The 19,781-nt window shown below is 36.4% G+C and overlaps 1 protein-coding gene across 1 annotated transcript in view; it reads left to right on the forward strand.

Annotated features, from left to right (window-relative positions):
* The window catches only part of CRB1 (crumbs cell polarity complex component 1), a 159,253-nt gene that overhangs the window by 35,298 nt on the left and 104,174 nt on the right, over positions 1-19,781 (forward strand). The window contains exon 2 of the mRNA XM_026480462.4: positions 17,098-17,679. Coding sequence (XP_026336247.4) covers positions 17,098-17,679 — 582 coding nt within the window. The remainder of the gene's footprint in view (positions 1-17,097; positions 17,680-19,781) is intronic.

The following is a 19,781-nucleotide window of genomic DNA, read 5'->3' on the forward strand; positions in this document are numbered from 1 at the left end:
GATAAGACGAAGTCTGAGGCAAGAAAGTAAAGAAATCTTTCAGTTTGGTTTTATTTATTTAGAGGAGTTTTTTACAAAACAGTGCCAAAACTTAGTAGCACATTGGAATTTTAAAATTCATTTCATGCTTGTGGAAAAAGAGATAAATTATGAGATCAAAATATAACTTTTTAAATACTATATACCACAATAGAACCTAATAATATAAGAAACTATTAAAATAAATTCATGTTATATATTTAATTTGATTTATACTAGGACAGACAACACTAGGCAAAGGCATATATTCAATTGGGAAATTCTCTGGAATGCTCAATGATGACTTTAAAATATGAGAACAGCAATATTTTAAATCTAATTTTCATTACCTTGAGTCTGAAAAGATGGAAATAATGAGATTTGATTGCCAATTTAAAATCTGATTTGGGGGGCACCTGGGTGGCTCAGTCAGTTAAGCATCCAACTCTTGACTTCGGCTCAGGTCATGAGCTCATGGATCATGGGATGGAGCCCTGAGTCAGGCTCTGCACTCAGCAGAGAGGCTGGTTGGGATTCTCTGCCTCTCCCTCTGCCCCTCTCCCAGCTTGTGTTCTCTCTCTCTCAAAAATAAATGATCTTTAAAAGCTGATTTGGTTGTCTAATTAATAATTTCTTTTCTCTATAAAGTATAAATTAAATAACTTGGATCTCTTTATTGCTTGTAGCGTTGCCCTCATTTCTCTCTCTCCCTCCCTCTCTCTTTCCCTTCCTCCCTCTTTCTCTCTCTCCATCCCTCACTCCCTCCCTCTCTCTCTCTCTCTTCCCCGCGAAATTTTTTTACTCTTTTTTTCTCCTTCGTTTCCAGCAACATAAGAACATCTAAAAGCAAAACTATTTGGGGAGGGGAGATGATAGCAAATAAATGAAAAACTAGCTTCTTGTCTTTTGGTGGTTACTATAGCAATAATCATGATGGGAGATTTTCAGCTGCAAGTGGTTTCTATAACAACATGATAGGGTGCTTTAGAAATAGTCCTGAGGTAAATAGATTCTTTAAGGGTCTCTTAACCCTTTTTATTCCACAAGATTAGCATCCTCTTAAAGGATAAATATTAGTTGGCTTATTTGATAGAAGCCTTAAAAATACTGTTTTTATTTTGTAAAGAGTAAACATTTAAGTCTTTTTAAAGACCTGGCTTTAGCTGATAGGATCTTAAGCTCCTTCATTTCAGAAAATAATTGATAGCATCCTTACTCTGTCTCTACATGATGACATCAAAATAGTCTTAAAGCTATTTCTTTCATTGTATTACCCTAAAACGTGGTCAGCAGTAAATATTCCTCATTATAACATATATTAATTCTCTCATGGATTACCTGACAGCTCTTGCTTTAGTGAAACCTTGTCCACAATATTATTACACCTGTTAGGTTCCCTGACAGGTGGTGATCTTTCTGCTCTAACAAGCGGAGCCTGCTTACTCATCCTTTGTTATGCTATTCAATGTGCTTCGTATCAGGCATGGTTCCTACTTAACGTACAATTTACTAGTTATTATAAGAGGAAGCTTATGGAATTGTTCTGAATTTATTTAAGTTTTAACACTGTAAAACATAACATGCAAAAAAATGAAGGCTCCCATTTCATACATAATGTCATTCAGGAGCCCCTTATAAGTGAAAGATCCATGGGGATGCATGACAAACACATCACACAAGAATGAATGTGGGAGGCTGGGTATGATATTTTAAGAGAAAAAAAGTGGAAACCTTAAATTTAGTCACACAATCAGGTAAATTTAAGGAGATGCAGATTAAGCTTGCTTGGTTCAGTTCAATCATCAATTATTGATTATCTACTCCAGGCCAGATACTGAAGGTACATATAATGATGAATAAATATGGTATTTATTTTAAAAACTAAATTATCATATCAAGTAAAGACACTTTGTATTATTAAACAAAACATTAAATTGGCTTTTAAAATTCATTGATTTGAAATTAATGAATTATTTGCTTGGATTCACCTTTCTTCTTTTGCCACTTAACCCCCACATATAAAGTGCAAAGGCATATCCACACCTTCCTAAAAGAAATGATTATTGGCATATTTGAGCAAGGGTGACTTCATCTAAGGGATGATACTTTAAGTTTTCACATGAAGTTTCACTTCTGTGCATTTTTTTTTTACACTGGAGCTATCCTTATACTTTTACTATTTTCTGTTTAGTGAAGCTGCCAGTTCCAAATATGACATATTCTATTTCAAGTCTCAGGAAGATGTCAGCAACCATGCTTCTCCCTCTGAGTTTTCAAACAATGCTGTGGTATTCTCATTTCCCTGGTGTTCTGTGCTCAGTAATGAAGCCTCAGAATTCATTACATATGCACTTGCCATAGCCTCCTGGGACAGAGTTTGCCAAATAGGTCCCTGGGAGATCAAGACCCATTCTCCATGTGTGTCATGGGGCTGTGCAGATGAGCTGAGGCATATCTGTATACACCAAGGCCCTGCTCAGAACAGCATGTGCCAGAACACACTGGGCAGGGAGCCATTCATAAACTCTTCAAAATCTTATCCAGACCAAAGGCACAAGAGCATTGTACTTGCTACGCTCAGGACCATGGGGCTTTTAGCTGAATAAAAAGCAAATGAAATATATTCACAATGTCTTCCAAGTTATCCAGTAACCACAGTAACCTGGGTTTTCCCCAAATCGAGCCCACAACGTAGAGTGACCTGGCAGAAACAAATCATTCTCTCTCTGTTCAAGCGTAGTGAGCCATATTGAACAGAATAAATTTCCTTGGGGTAAAACCAATTAATCAGCAAACAATCAGTACATATTTACTGCACCACTCAGGAGCTAGTATTCTAGGTGGGATCAAGACCCAGTACACAGAGCATATATACAGACATACTAAGGAAGCATATATTACAGTTCCTGAACTTAAACAGTTCATTTACTAATTGTAAAGACAAGTGTCCATACATGAAACAGAGAACAATTAAGGAAATACATAGATAAATGTAAAGTTGTGTCTTAACAATGATAAGCTGCTCAGGCCAAGAGATCAACAAGAATGCAAAGATATGGAAAAGATTCATGAAAAAACTAGACTTCTAAGGATATGCACAATTTGGATATACGTCATAATTAATAAACTCTTAGAAAGTACTTTGAAATGTCTTTATTTGTGGTTATTTCTACAATCATGTCATAAAAGAAGATAATTTAAATCCTCAAGGACTAAGGTCTTACTCATAGTTGTAACCACACATTATTTTTCTAGGCTTTAGTTCCCTGCACAAAAATATGAAGAAACCGTTCAGATCTACATTGTCCAATATAGTAGCCATTAGTCACGTACGGCTCTGAGCACTTGAAATGTGAATAGTTGGAACTGCGATATGCTGTAAGTGTAAAAGACACACAGGATTTCAAAGCCTTAGTATGAAAAAAAAGTAAGTGTCTCATTAATTTTTAACACTGACTACATAATGAAATGATACGCTTTTAGTTATATTTGGTTAAAAATACATTATTCAGGTCAATTTTACCTGTTTATCTTTACTTATTAATTTAATTTTTAATTATACATTTTACTGGAAGACCTAACGTTGTATGTGTTAATACGTAACATTACATACACATTACATTTCTATCAAATACTTGCTATTTAAAATGTAGTCTACGAACCAGTGGCATCAGCATCAACATCCCCTGGGAGCTTATTGGAAATACCTACTCCCAGGCCTCATCCCAGACCTGCTTAATCAGAATCAGCAATTTCATGAGATCCTCAGTGGTTCGTATGAATGATGAAGTTGGGAAGTGCTGATCTAGATACTTGCAAAGTGTTTCTTTTTCATGATTCTATTATCCTCCTTTTAGTTTTGATTTTTTCAAATAGATGTTTTGAAGTCTTCTTGGCACCCTAATCTGTCATATATTATTAACTGCATAACCCAGGGAAGTTATTTAACAGTCCTGATCCTCAATTCTTATAAAATGAATATAATACCTCCAACCCCGTAAGTTTTCTATAGGCAGTAAATGAGACACTAAGGGTTATGCATTTATCCCCAGGAACCAACAGATTGGAGACATTTGTGTAATGTCAATAATAAAATTGAAAAATTATTCAATTATCTTTCATTCTCATATTGTCTATACTATTTTGGTACACAGTGCAATGGGCTCAAGTTTAAAGGGCTGTTTTCAGTTATTTTACCAATTTTGTGTAGTTTTTTCTTTAACCTTAATTGTGTATAATATACTTACTTAACATTCTGGTACAAATGTAGTGGAAAATATTAGAACGTTCAAGCCCCTTTTTAGAATTAAAATGCCATGTGGCTAAATTATTCTGCACAATGGTTTTATAATTAATGTTGAAATTATATTTGTTAATCATTGATCACTTAAAAAAATGATGGCTTCATAGGGTGGGAAAAATACCTTTTTTATTAAGAACAATTTTTAGCTCTGCAGGTAGGATTTTCAATTTGTTAGAGGCAAAGGAGCTAGTAAAATGTAAGTCTATTCCATAAGTAAAAGAGGTCATTGGAAAGTCTGTCATTATTAAAGTATACATGGATTATAATAAGGTCAGAGAGTCTAGGCCTGATTAGCTCTAAATGAATTTAATGTCAAAGGAACATAATTAGACCCTTATTAACATTTCCAATGATTGACATTTAGTAAAAATGACCTTCACAATTTGCATTATTTAGTTATGTTGTAAGGATGACAAAGGGCAGGGCATCTTCTCTGGGCTAAGTCTGTGTGGTTGCAACGTGCATTTGGTCCATCACTCTAGCCCTAAGGACAGACACCAGATCCAATCTTGACCCTGTGCTTAGGTGTGTGGGCTTTGTAGAGGAGGACCCAGAAGGTTTGATTCTCACGAGAAAGCTTTGAAAGCAAAAGAAATCTTTAGAAAAGCAGGCCCCTGATTTCATCAGTGATAATGTTGATGATCGAAAGTTTTATGTAAAAGCACCTAGCAAAATGGCGGTCTTATACAGCAGATTTAAGATACCTTCATGGAAAAGTTTCTCAGTGAGTTCATGGACTCTATAGAGGAGATAATAGAAGAAGGATGTTGAGATACAGGCGACACCAACGAAATCTAGCCACAGTCTTCTCAACTGGAGCAGGGAAGTCATGTTTCAGAGTTTGCATGTGAGTTAACTGTGAGAAATAAACAGTTGGAAATACTGGGCTCCTGCCTGGATTAGGTGACAAGATTGTCAGAGAATGTGTGCTGACAATAGTATTGTACTTCCTGGAACTACAAAAACTAAACATTCTCTTTACAATATTGTGTAGTCTCACTTTCCTTGGATTTATTCCTCTATTAAATATGCATTTACAAAGCATCAAGTATGTGCATGGTACTTTGCTAGACAATAGAAGGGTCCCAAGCTTTGGACCCTGCATTAAAAGGAAATAATATTGATTAAATAATTACTTTATTCCAGACTTTTACAGGGAACTTTATGTATGGTATTTTTTTACCATAATAACAATAATGATAATGGCTGTTAATATTCACTCTGTGCCAAGCATTATTAGGCATTTTATGTACATTAACTAATTTAATCTCCACAATAAACCTATGGGGTAGGTATCATTTTTACAGAAATGGAAACTGAGGCACAGAATTGTTTAGTATCTTAGTAAAATGCACACAGTTAGGAAATCACAGAGCCAAGATTTAAACCCTGGCTCCGAAGTCCATGCTCTTAAACACTATGCATCTCCTTCCTCAACCGAGGCCCAGTGACACTGGTTTTGCTAAAACCACAGATATGGCAAATAGCACAACTAAAATTTAAACCTCTATCTGTGTGACCATTAAATTATACTCTTGACATTAAATGAAATTGGCCTCAGGTTAGTATTGAAGACCATTATAAGACAATGATTGCCTCATTTTTCAGACGCCATAGGGAAGCAAAAGAAAGGAATGGTCTTATAGAGCTCATCTACTTATTTCAACTGTTTCATGCGGATCCTATCATACCATACATCAAAGTCAGTGATTTATCCGATGATTTGCTTGATTTTGTCAAAAGAGGTGAAAGTAACAACTTCACAGCAAGGCTTAAATGAGAATTCAGGTTTTCTTGCTCACTCATTCATTATTCAACAAATTTCTAATGACTACCTACTAGGTGTAAGCCATTTTGACTACATCTCCTGCACTCACTTCTCTGGCAACCTGGCCCCAACCCTGGGATGAAATGCTGTTCTCTGCAGAAAGCCTGGCTGAAGAAAATTCAACAAGCCTCTTTCCTCTTATAAACTGAAATTCTTAGATCTGGAAATTTCTATTCCATCTCCAGTAGTATTGTTTATCCCTTTTATTTTAGTGACTCATTATGGATGTGATTTAAAACCTAGCACACACCAAATATTTGCTGTTTCAAATCCAAACTATGATTGAAAGCATTAGGTGGGTCACCAAAATGTCAAGGGCCATCCAACCTTTCAAATTTATGAATGAAATTGAGGGGACAGTAAATCTTGAATAAAGAATAAATTTTTCTTTGACAGCTCAATTAAGTCCTCTTTAGTAAGTCAATGGTGTGTCAATGTATAGAAATCAATTGTGGCTTTTGAAGGGTAGTTTAATAAAATATAGAAAACTGTATTCTGAAAATATCAAGGATATAAACAAAAAACCTACTCAAAGACACCAATTTGTTGTTTTAATAAAAGCAAATCAAAAGTGAAAATAAAGCAACTCATTAGCAAATGTTTACTTATAAATTCATCTATAGGAAAAGATCTTTTATATGGAAGAACATCAGAAACCATTCAGTAGATGCTGCTGGAAATATCAAATTTTATGTTCACAAGTCCTCTCTTTCCCATTTTTATCTAAATGAAATTAGATCAAATGCATATTAAAAATAGATTTAAAATAGAAAAAAACCTGTGCCTTCGCATGTTTAAAACATCACTCCGAACCACAGCTAACATATCCTTTTCCGCATCCCAGTCACTTGCTTCCCCAAGTCCCTACCCCTCTCTCAGTAGTTTGAGGGGAAAACACAGTGAAATGCATGCTCAGAGCAATGAGAGCAAACAGCTTTATTTGTACTGTTGGGAGTACACTGGCTAGCGTTTACTCTAACTCACACGAGGCATATTAAAAATTGCCATTTTAATTTGACATGAGCATTAACAACTGTTTCTTCCATCCCTTCTGCTAAGAGAGGATAGATTTGACTTTTAAGATTAGCATCAATAAAAATAAGAACAAGAGACAGAGGTGGTTAGAGAGTCACATGGGGAGAATTAGGTTAGTAAATCATAAGAAAAGACTAAGGATAGTCGTGATAAGAAGGTATTTAAATTCAAACACTGAAAAAAAAAAACCCCAAGGGTCAATAGTTATTCTAGTGTGCGTCTGTGCGTGTGTGTGTGTGTGTGTGTGTGTGTGTGTCTGTGTATACATATGCAAATGCAAAGTTTAAACAGCAGGGGAAATCTTTAAGGTAAGGATTGTGGCTTTGACAGTTAATACCCCAGAAATATTCATTGACCATTCGTGGTGCATAAGTAGCACTGAGGAGGGCACAAATATAGAGCAGATCTTCCGAGCAATGGAAGCCTTTCACAATTCTCACTTCGTGTGATATGTCTCCTAGCCAAAATTTTAAGTGGTACTGAAAATACAGAGTGAAATGTTAAATATTTTCTTGTGAAAACCAAACCCTGGAAAACAGATCTTTTCTAACTGACATTTATCTTTATTCGATCCTAAGCAAGTCTGGGTACTTTACGGGCAAAATATCTTTGGCATGTTGAATTAGCTCATCAACAGACTCCCTCTATAAGGATAGACTTGGGCTTGTTTTTTTTCCAAAATAAATTTCCTGTAGTGCAAATGTGTTAGTGGATTGTACTCTTTTTTGGAGGGTTATTGTTGTTATTGCTATATTTTGTACTAATCTAGTAAATTTTCTGTTAATGCAAAATTATCTCTAAACATCTTATAACAACAAAAGTTAACATTTATTGAGCACTTATAATATGTCCACCAACCATTTAAATCTAGTGATGTAATCCTCAACAAAAACTGTTAAGAAGTACGTTTTACTATTCTTTCCTTTTTTTGCAGCTGAGGAAACAGGCTGTGAGTGGCAGAGCTAGACTTGGTATAGGTGTGTGTTACTGAGGGGACTTTGCTCCTCCCCACTACATTGTCCTCTTTCCCACTGGGGCAAGTCTCCCATGGTTAGCTAATACAAAAGTTACCAAAAATAATGATAATAAAAAAAATTGACAAAAATTTCAGATTCTTGACTGATGCTTTTTAATTACCCATCTGTTTCATAAGTAAGTGCATTAAAACTATCAAGGACAAAGGAACAAATATTATTTATAATAATATCTGGGAAACTAAAATGCTCTTCCCTGAAATCACCTTGTAGTGTCTCTTTGCTCTGAATAAATATATTCCACCCTATAACTGAGCTAGATTACCAATATGGCTGCTTTCCAAGACACTGAATTATTAGATAATACACCCACCCACACACACACACTCTAAATACATTTAATGCTTGGCATTCATCTTCTCTGACACTGGTCAAATTAGTTTTTTGCTTCTTGAAAAATATGTATATGTATATAAATATAAATATATATATATAAATAAATAGTGCATATATGTGTGTGTATGTACATATATATGCCCTAACTGTACCAAAAGAACAAATACAACAAGAATTAAAAAAACCATAGAAAATATTTTATTTTCTCTCAAACAGAGATTTCCAAATTGCTATTCTCAGCCCCTAGGGCTGCTTGAAGGTATCTCCTTAAAGGACAGGAGGGCACCTGACTGGGCTGCAGGGTCTCCTTTCCTTCTTCAACCTGAGCTGGTCCACATTCTGATTTTGCATATTGAGGTTATTCATGATATCTTCCTTGAAGGAGTACTGCTGTACTTAACAGGAAGAAAAGACAAGTCTGAAACCCACAATTCTAGAACTTCTCATAATATCCAGTAGGTGGCAAACTTTACTGCAAGAAAAAAGCTTGGCAGACTATAAATTGGTCTGAAAATACCAATTACACTTCACATCTGGTAAAGTTTCTCGTTCTGGATCTAAGTTTCAAGTGGAAGCTGGGGACAAAATTCTCAATGGTCACTTCCCTTGGAATTAAATTCCTCCAAGTATAGTTTTAAGTAATTCCTACAAGGTTTTGTGTGTGTCCATGTACATTTTGTTCTAAAGATACTATCACAATGAAAATTATTTGACTGTCGACTGAGTGTTTGCAAAATATACTAGGTACAATATAATAATATAGATGACCGATTTTTTTCAATTAGGTGCACAAAACTGGAATAATTACAACCCTTACTTCAAGACACCATTGGTCTGTGCATAGTTTGCCTTCATTTCTTTAGTGGCTTTTCAGTTATTTTTTTAAAAAAGATTTATTTATTTATTTATTTGAGAGAGCTAGCGAGCGAATAAGCACAAGCAGGGGGAGGGGCAGAGGAGGAGGGAGAGAAGGAATCTCAAGCAGGCTAGCCCCCATGGGGCCAATCCCAGAACCCCAAGATCATGACCTGAGCCGAAATCAAGAGTCCAACACCTAACCGACTGAGCCACCCAAGTGCTCCTATTTTTAATACAGCAATAAATTGCAATTCATTTATATATTTGAAAAATATAATTTTTGAGAGGCAGTTGTCTTTGCTCATTTACTATAGTCAGCTGAAGTCTAGGTCATAGACTGCATTTCTAAGAGGGCCAGTAAGCATCTTGCCTATGGACACACCATAAACCCAGGAAGCACCCATGCAAATGGTGCCAATGTCACCATTCACCCCGGAGGAGATCCAGTAAAAGGACGTGCTTCATAGATGATCTTGTCCGGAACCAGTACTGAAAACAAGTTAAAGTGTATGTGTAAACAAAGTAAAGGGGGGGGGGGGGCGGTGTGTGTGACCTGATTATAAATTTACCCATTTTTGCTTTAAAAATATTTTTATCCAATTTATTCAGTAATACTTTAAAAGTCTCTAATGGTTACAAAGGAAACAAGAGTCCACTTTTTACTTCCCCATTCCTCCTTCTTAATCCTGCTGTACACTCCCCAGAAGCAACTACCTAAAACTCTTAGTTATTTCTCATGGTTTTTTATTTATATACTTGTAAATAATAGGCTGAGTATTCCCCTTGTCTTATTATTTATGTATTTACGTATATGTTCATGTATTTAGAGTGTAGGTGGCAGCAGGGGGCGTGGGCAGAGGGAGAGGGAGAGAATCTTAAGCAGGCTCCACAGCTCACGGTGGAGCTGGAGGCAGGGCTCAATCTCACAACCCTGAGATCATGACCTGAACCAAAATCAAGAGTCAGAAGCTCCCCTCCCTTGTTTTAGATACTGGCATAATCTACTGGATTACCTGCTATCTACATAAATCTACCTGCTATAGTAAAAGTAGATTTAATTTTCCTGCAGTTCTCAACCTCACACACCCACAGCCCCCAGCACACATGCAACTCTAGTGCTTTAGTTAAATCATTATTATCATTACTGTTATTCATAAAGAACTCCGCAACTACACAGTAAATTACAATTTCATTTCCCTTCTTGCACAGCCTTTTCCCTAGAATTAATACTGGTTAGAGTTAAAAAAAAAAAAAAAACAACTTGTTCTGTTTCATTTTCCTTTACCTCTCTATATGGTACTCTGCTTTTTTCTTCTTGGGGCTCTACCTTCTCTTTCTCCCTTCAGCACCAGTGAATCTCTATGCTGGTAGCATATCTGTGGTCCAGCGAGTGATTTTTGGTAAAATGTTTTTCTTCTTTCCTTTATTAGAGCCCTTGTATGCTAGATTCCATGTCTCTCATTTTCTTGGTTACACTCCCACTTTCATGGAGCTTATCTTTTAGAATCTTCCTGAAAAGGGAGCATGAAAGCTGAAATTTTAAATTTCTGAATTTCCGCAAATATTTGTCCGCCCCCCCCCCAACATTTGATTGATAGTTTAGCTGGGCACAGAATTCTAATTTAGAAATTATTTTCTTTCAGGATTTCTAAGGCATTTTTCTAATATCCCCTAGCTTTCAATATTTGTTGATAAATCAAATGTTACTCTAATTTCCGATGCTTTGTAAATGAGGTGCTCCCTGTCCTGCTTCAGGGAAATGATGTGCTTCGCTGTGGATCTATTTTTTAATTCTTTGTGTAAGGCACTTAGCAGAAAATTAAATCTATGAACTTGTTTGTTTTTAATTATAAGAACAATTTTTATATTTCTGTCATAATTTCAAGTTCCTTCTCCCTCCTCTCCTTGCCTCCTTTACCCCCACCCCATTTCCTTTCTTATTTTGAAACTCCTTCTTGGCTGGTCCTTTATTCCCCTATTGTTTCTACCTCTCATTTCCAATCTCTTAGTATTTTTTTCTAGTGTCTGATAGATTTTCCTCTTTATTATCTTTCAATCATTCAACTGGACTTTTTATTTCTACCACTGTATTTTTTTTCTTTTTTCTTTGTGTAGTTTTTTTTTTTTATTATTATTATGTTCAATTAGCCAGCATATAGTACATCATTAGTTTCTGATGTGGTGTTCAACGATTCATTAGTTGCGTATAACACCCAGCGCTCACCACCACACGTGCCCTCCTTAATACCCATCACCGGGTTACCCCTTCTCCCCACCCCCCTCCCTTCTGTAATCCTCAGGTTGGTTCCTGGAGTCTAGAGTCTCTCATGGTTTGTCTCCCTCTCTGATTTCTTCCCATTAAGTTTTCCCTCCCTTCCCCTGCGGTCCTCCGCGCTATTTCTTATGTTTCACATATGAGTGAAACCATATGATAATTGTCTTTCCCTGCTTGACTTATTTCACTTAGCGAAATAAGTCAAGCAGGGAAAGACAATTATCGTCAAGCAGAGAAAGACATCTACCACCGTATTTTTAATTTTAAATACTTCTTTTGTTCTCTAGTTTATTTTAATAAACACCTATACTTATTTCAATGCTGTAATATCCTTTCTTAACTCTTGAATGTATTAATGCTAAATTTTCATAAATTGTTGTCCACTCCTTAAATTGTCTTTGTCTCTTCCAAGTCACTTAAAAAAAATTTTTTTTGTGCATTTTGATCTTAATATTTTATCTTAGAGGTTGTCCTCTATGTGGCAATCTGATACAATCTGTTCATATTTAATAAAGAGGTACTATTGTTCCTAAGCTGATTAATGGGTACAAGGATGTTTGTTTTTCCTTATTCTTTAGAGTGTAATTGTAATTGTAATAAAATTTAAAGTATAACTAAAAATATATATATATACATATATATATTTCATAAATACTCTTATGCATGTGTTTATTGAAAAAGAGCTATTTGAAAGCACTTTTATTTCATGCTACAGAGCTTTCTAGCTTACTAAGATTTATTCTCCAGTGACTGGGCTGGCTCATTTCAATAGGTGATACCCAATATCAGCATCTGTAAATATTTTCTCTCAGGCTGGTCAAGAGAAATAATTGTTTCCTGCTTGGGGAGTAAATCTGGCTGCTGGCATTTTTAGAACTGAATTGAAAATGAGGTTGGGGAGTGTCTCACAGTTCTTTATGTAGATATTCACTTCATCCCCCTGCTATCAGACCAGACCCAACCACTCCCACTAGTTGTTTGTGCCTTTGAATCCCCTTCATGCGAGAAGGGCAGTCATGTAGTTTCCTGGGGTGAAAGATGGGATATATGACAACCTAACTGTGCTTTTGGTAAATTTTCCAAACAACCTCTCCATTTTCAGCCCTACTTGAGTACCTGGAACCTCTAATTCCTGAAACTTTGGGGGGTTCTACGGCATGAACTCTCTTGCTTCTAGGTTTCTGTCACCTGGGGTTTTGCTGATTCTGGTAAGCTAAGTCTACTACAACTCACCCATCTGCAGCCTAGCTTCCCTTTATGTATGAGTGTATGTACACGGGTACTTATTGCTGTCCCCTCAGCCTCTCTTCTAGCTCTTGTGAATATGACAATTTCATCCCTTTTTGTCCTTTTCTCTAGGACTGTTTTTTTTGTCTGATTTATTGAGGTATAATTTACATACAATTAAATTAACCCAATTTCAGTGGCAAATGCCTATGGCCAATAACTATTACACAATCATGACACAGAATGTTTCCATAAAAACTCCTTCCTGCCCCTTTACAGTTAGTTGCCTTCACCCACCTCCATTTCCTGGTGACCACTAAGTTGCTTTCCATCATTATAAGTTTGCCTTCTCTAGAATGTCATAAAATTGAGTCATACAGCTGATAGTCTTTGTGCCTGGTTTCTCTTAATTAACATAATACTTTAAAGATTCCTTCATGTTGTTCACTGGGTCAGTAATTTGTCCATTTTATTCTTGAGTAATAGCCCAATGTGTGATATATTAAAATTTATTTCCCAACTGATGAATATTTGGATTTTTTCCAGTGTTGGGCATTATGAATAAAGGCACTATGAATTTTGCAAGCAAGTTCTTGTGTGGACATTATGTTTTCATTTTCTTGGGGGAAATATCTAGGTGTGGAATTGCTGAATAAGTGTATGTTTAAATTAATAAGACACTTGGAAACTGTTTTCCAAGGTGGCTGCGCCATTTTGCATTCCCACCAGCCATGTATAAGATATTTGACTGATACAGCAGTACAACAACAGGAAAAGTCGTCTTTTTTAAGGTATGATACATTACTAAAGATAAAAAGGATATTTTTTTGAATATATGAGGGTCAAACCAGCAGGACGATATAACCATTTTAAATTTCTATGAACATAAGAACATAGCTTCAGAATATAGAAGTGAAAATTGTCAGAACTAAAAGAAATAGAAAATTCATATTCACTATAGGAGATTTCAATGCATCAATCTCAATGAAGAGAAATAGTAGAAAAAACCCCAATGCTATAGAAGTTCAGAATAACACAGTTAACAATTTGATATAATTGATATTTATAGATTTTTCATAGGTCAAAGAAGAAATCACCATGAAAATTAGAAAATATTTTTATTTGAATGATACTGAAAATAAATTTATAAGAAACACAGTAAAGCTGTGCTTACACAGAAATTTTTAGTCCTAAGTTAATAAATTAGAAATAACTGAAAGAGTAAATAGCAGTTAAACCCAAAGCAAGTAGAATTAAGAAAATAAAAAGGCAGGGGCGCCTGGGTGGCACAGCAGTTAAGCGTCTGCCTTCGGCTCAGGGCGTGATCCTAGCGTTATGGGATCGAGCCCCACATCAGGCTCTTCTGCTATGAACCTGCTTCTTTCTCTCCCACTCCCCCTGCTTGTGTTCCCTCTCTCGCTGGCTGTCTCTCTCTCTGTCAAATAAATAAATAAAATCTTAAAAAAAAAATAAAAAGGCAAAAGCAGAAATCTAGGATAGAAAACAAAGACACTGTACAGAAACTATACAAGTCAAAGGCCAACATTTGAAAACACTAATACAACTGATAACATGTAGACAAGAATGATTAGTTGCAGGAGGGCATGAAGGAGACTTCCATTTTCTCCACTTCCTGTCAATACAATACCTAGTATTGCCAATTTTTGTCATTTGGCCATTCTAGTGGCCATTCTAGATATTGTTTTTTCAATTTGTTTTCCTAATAATAAATGATGTTGAGCATTTTTCAATATGCTTATTTGCTATCCCTTTATGTCTTCCACGGAATTTTGGAAAGGAAGAGAATTAAACATTTATGTGAATATCACCACGTTTACATAAGAAACTCTACCCAGTAAGTATCCTAACTTCTAAAATAATGTAGTAAAGAGAAATGGACTTTAGAATCAGACAAACCAGAGGTTCAAATCCTACCTCTTTGACACTATGCAAATGACTTAGTCTTTACAAAACTTAGCTTTCCATCTGTAAAATGCTTTATACAAATATTATAAGAAATCCATTTTAAAAGTTGCATTGGAGGGGCCTTGGGTATAAATGTTAATTCCCTTTGCTGTGTTTCCACACAAATGCTTCATTTCATGGCATAAACAATAATGCTCGATTATTAAAGGAAGGAAAAAACCATCACCATCATCACTAACAAAACAAAAATAAATGGAAAACCTAAATTCATAAATGCCGTTGATGGTGAAGAGGGCAACAATAGTATTTAATTGAATTTTCTCAGTTTGGACACAAGAACTTAAAATGCTGCCAAAAGTTTGAACTTATTAAATATTTCTGCATATTCCTCCCATTTGCTGCCCCACACCCTCTCATGCTTTTATTATGGACAGAGAATGCCAATATCCCCCTTGCTTTAGTTCTCTTTCGCAAATACTATCCTTCCTTCACTCGCATTCATTGAAAAAGACATCTCAAGTACCTTTTCTTCATTGAGACTTTTCCTGGTAACACTTTTCCTGGCCCCTGTGATTGCACAGCCCCCTTCCGTGTTTCTGTTGTGACATTTTCCCCCTTCCTTCAGATGATAAGTATGTATTGAGTACCTGCGATGAGACAGGTGATATTGTGGACCCAGGAAATACAGAGACACAAGGTCTCCTTTCCTCCACCGAGTTAACATTCTAATGAGAAAACACAAAACAAACAAGCATATACACAAAGAAATAACAGCATATATAACATAGCAAATAAAACTTAGAAAAGGAGTTCAGAGAAAGCTCTCAGGAAGTGACACTGGAGCTAAGACTTCACATGTGAAGATGTGATAGGAAAGCCAGCATCTGAAAACAAAAAAACAAACCTAAAGTATAAGGATGATTAGTTGAGTTTTCTCATAGGGAGTAGAAAACGTTTGCTCTCTGAACAACCTTCCTGATAATATAGAAGCATATGTTAACTTTCTATGCGTAGGCACTAGAGGAAAATTGTTGGCTTCCAGGAAGACTCCATAGAAGATAAATATGAAAATCTTCTCAATCTTGTATGATGCACCAATTAGTCATTTATTTTCAGTATCTTCCCATCACCCTGTTGGTGGCCACACGGTGTTATGAGAACCACCTCTCTTTTTGCAGGAAAAGAGGGAAAGGATTTATCATTACGTATTTCTCAAAGTTTACACACTATTTTCTTCTGACAATAGTTGATTTATGTCTTATGTCCTAAGAGCAAACTCTCCATTTTGTACCTTTTTTATTACAAGCCTGTACTGTTGCCCGTTACTATATTTGTGAGCAATATTGTGAGAAAGGAAGTAAAAATAAGAGAATGATATAGTAGATGAATCCACATGCAAGACAGTGTTTTGTGGGATAATACACTTGAGTTGACAAATCAGAAAGCTTCTCCGTATATGTGATTAAGAAAATAGCAATGCTGGGATCATAATGTATGTATATTTGGGGAAAACTTCTATACATACAAATATCAAAAGAGTTTAGCAAAAAAATTAAAGAATTATTATTTTTCTGTTGGTTATTATTCCAATTAGAATTTCAAAAATGTATCCCTAGAACAGAGTTGCTTTTAGAAAAACGAATTCCATATATTTTACTACATATATTTCCTTGCAGAGGGATTTAATGTGTCATCTGTAAGATGTACATAATAACACTGTGTTGTTGTGAGGATTAGAAATAATATCTGTGAAATACCTGGCAAGCTTAGTACAAGAACATAAATGGTAATTATAATAAAGCAGTCATAAACCAAGTTGTAACATTCACTTAAATATTAGTTTCAGTTAGACTATATTCAGAGAAATTTGGTATCTCATTTCCCGGTATGCTCCAAAATCCTCCATGAGAGAATGTGATTTTCAAAAATAAATGTGTATAGGACAATTTAATAGCTGCTTCAATTCACCCCATTGCTCAGTGGCATTTGGCTCTGAGAAAGGGAAGTGGAGAAGCAAAGAATCTCAAACCAGCTATTTTTCTTATTAGCAACCACATGAAAAGATTTGACAAATCATCATTAATGAAAAACCTCATCATTAAACATCATCTGATAAAGCTTATCAAAAGAATGCAGCCAACTGTATTTTATTAATGAGTCTGAGATGGCATAGGAGCAGAAAGAAGATCTTTAATTTTATCCTTAGCTATTTATTTATTTGTAAACTTCATCCTGATATTTTTTTATTTCCCTGTAGGTTCCTTTTGCAATAAAAATGACACCAGGTGCCTCTCAAATTCTTGTCAAAACAATTCTATATGCAATGATCATCCAAAAGACAACAAGTGCCATTGTTCAGACGCGGCCATTGATTTGGACAAAGACTGTGACAACGTGAAAGATCCATGCTTCTCCAATCCCTGTCAAGGAAATGCCACTTGTGTGAACACCCCAGGAGAAAGGAGCTTTCTTTGCAAATGTCCTCCTGGTTTTAGTGGGACAACCTGTGAAACTGCCATTGTTTTCTGTGGCACAAACGCCTGCCAACACGGAGGTGTTTGCCATCAGGACCCTCTTCACCCTGTCTGCATCTGCCCCGATGGATATGCTGGAAGGTTCTGTGAAAAGGATCTTGATGAGTGTGCGTCCAGCCCTTGCCACAATGGGGCCGTATGCCAGGATGAAATCAGTGGCTATTCCTGCTTCTGTGTCCCAGGATATCAAGGCAGGCACTGTGACCTGGAAGTGGATGAATGTGTCTCAGATCCCTGTAAGAACGAAGCTACATGTCTCAATGAAATAGGAAGATACACTTGTATTTGTCCCCGCGATTATTCTGGTAAGTGTTACACATTTAAAGACCAGAGAATGTAATTAGCTTCCCCCCCTTTTTTTCTTTTTTTTTTTTTTCCATTTATTTGACTGAGAGCCAGCGAGAGAGGGAACACAAGCAGGGGGAGTGGGAGAGGAAGAAGCAGGCTTCCAGTGGAGGAGCCTGATGTGGGGCTCGAACCCAGATCGCTGGGATCACGCCCTGAGCCGAAGGCAGACGCTTAACGACTGCGCTACCCAGGTGCCCCACCCCCCCTTTTTTTAATATGACAGAAGCAGAGGTGACTTTTCAGGTCTCATCCAATTGCTTATGAAAATGGTCTTTAGAAAGCTTCTTAAACCATGAAAAGTCCTAAATGTTTGCCAGTTGTCACTGTTTTTGTTTATTTTTATAAATTCTGTTCACTGTGTCTTTTTTTTAATTATGTTCAGTTAGCCACTGTATAGTACATCATTAGTTTTTGATGTCTTGTGCAACGATTCATTAGTTACGTGTAACGCCCAGTGCACATTGTTGTTGTTTTAAATGGAACCCTTTCATCATTTAAATCTTGGATTCAGTCTAGAAGTAGTGGGCTCTATGGGGCCTCGCTTTCCAGGTCAGGGCCCTTCAAGTTTCCTCATGAGAAGGTGTCTTTTGTCCTAGCTAAAGCGTGCCTGCGAATGCCCAACGTCTGCTTCTGCAGCCTGCTGGGAAGGCAGGCCATAGAATGGATAGACATTAGTGGGTTCTAAAGTGCAAGCAACAGATCAGTGATAGCAAGGCTGCTGGAGCATGGTAAATAAGATAAACCACAATTTTATTAGTAAAGAAGTCACTTTTTTAAAATAAAGAAGTCACTTCTTTAATTTCTTGGAAATAGCAAATAGTAGTAGCACAAAGTTTCTGCTGACATGGTATTTGAGTACAGAGTAACAAGCTGGCCATTCATTCACTAGAAGGGTACATGCTATTTATTATTCTCCTGCTCAGTGTCTATGCTCCCCATCCTCCTGAACCAGTTACCCAGTTAGGTAATTTCTTCATGGTGACCATCCTTCTTGCACTGTTTTAATCTTTGGAGTCTCTACAGTAAGGGGGCAACTCATATAATCTATGTTTTCTCACATTCATTCATCCTAACCTGCTCGCCACTTTCCTGTGCTTCCTGTCACATCAGTGTGACATTATTCACATCTGAATGCCACTTTTCCCTTATCTCTTGCCACTTTTGTAACCTCCTGTGATATCTGGCTTTCAACTTACCTTCTTCTCTCAACCCTTTCGCACTTACTTCTTTGTCTTGTCATTCTTTTCCCGAGTATGTTAAGCAATGTAATTATTTGGTAAGTACTTCTCTTCAAAATTTATAACAGAACCCTCCAATATCATCTTGCTAATATTACACATTCTGGAAATATCTCTGTTATAAAATTGATATATTCCTAGTTGCTCTGGCATGAAATTGGCTCCCTTACCCTCAATCTTCACCTACAACCAATCTTCAAAATCTATTTGGACATCCAAGATGTCTTCCAAATTGAGCTCCTCCACTCTCTAACCAGTGCCTTGGCTCATGTCCTCATCATCTTGTGTATACTTACTACATACTCCTAAACTCTACCTCCAGCCTCTAGCTTCTTCACGTTGTTCTGAACATTGTGCCTCTGAAATAATTCCTCTAAAATAGATCTGACTGTGCCATTCCTTCTGGAGAATCTTGAGAGCTTCCCACCACACAGAATAATTTTAACATCCCATTGAAAACCCTCCACAATTTGTCCGTTACATATTAGTCATATCTCTACAACCTCTTCCACCAAAGCACTCCCTGTCCCTGAATTGTCTTCATTTTTTCTTCAAGTGGTTTCCCTCCCTCTGAGATGTCCTTCCTCAATTCAATGTCTACTCTGTGAAGTTCTGTACTTTCAGTACTTTGTTCACCTCTTGTCTAACTCAGGAAGCACTTCATGTCTGCTGAAATAATACTTTCAAGCTGCTGTAGTAATTTATTACCTCCATCGTGGTTTGTGCCTCTATTAAAGAACTCTGTCCTATTCTTCAGATATCTGTGTTTTTGTCTCCTCTCACTGAAGTGTTGGTTCCTAAAGGACAGAAATCATGTCTTC

This window comes from Ursus arctos, unplaced genomic scaffold (genome assembly GCF_023065955.2).
Source record: "Ursus arctos isolate Adak ecotype North America unplaced genomic scaffold, UrsArc2.0 scaffold_2, whole genome shotgun sequence".
Lineage (NCBI taxonomy): Eukaryota > Metazoa > Chordata > Mammalia > Carnivora > Ursidae > Ursus > Ursus arctos.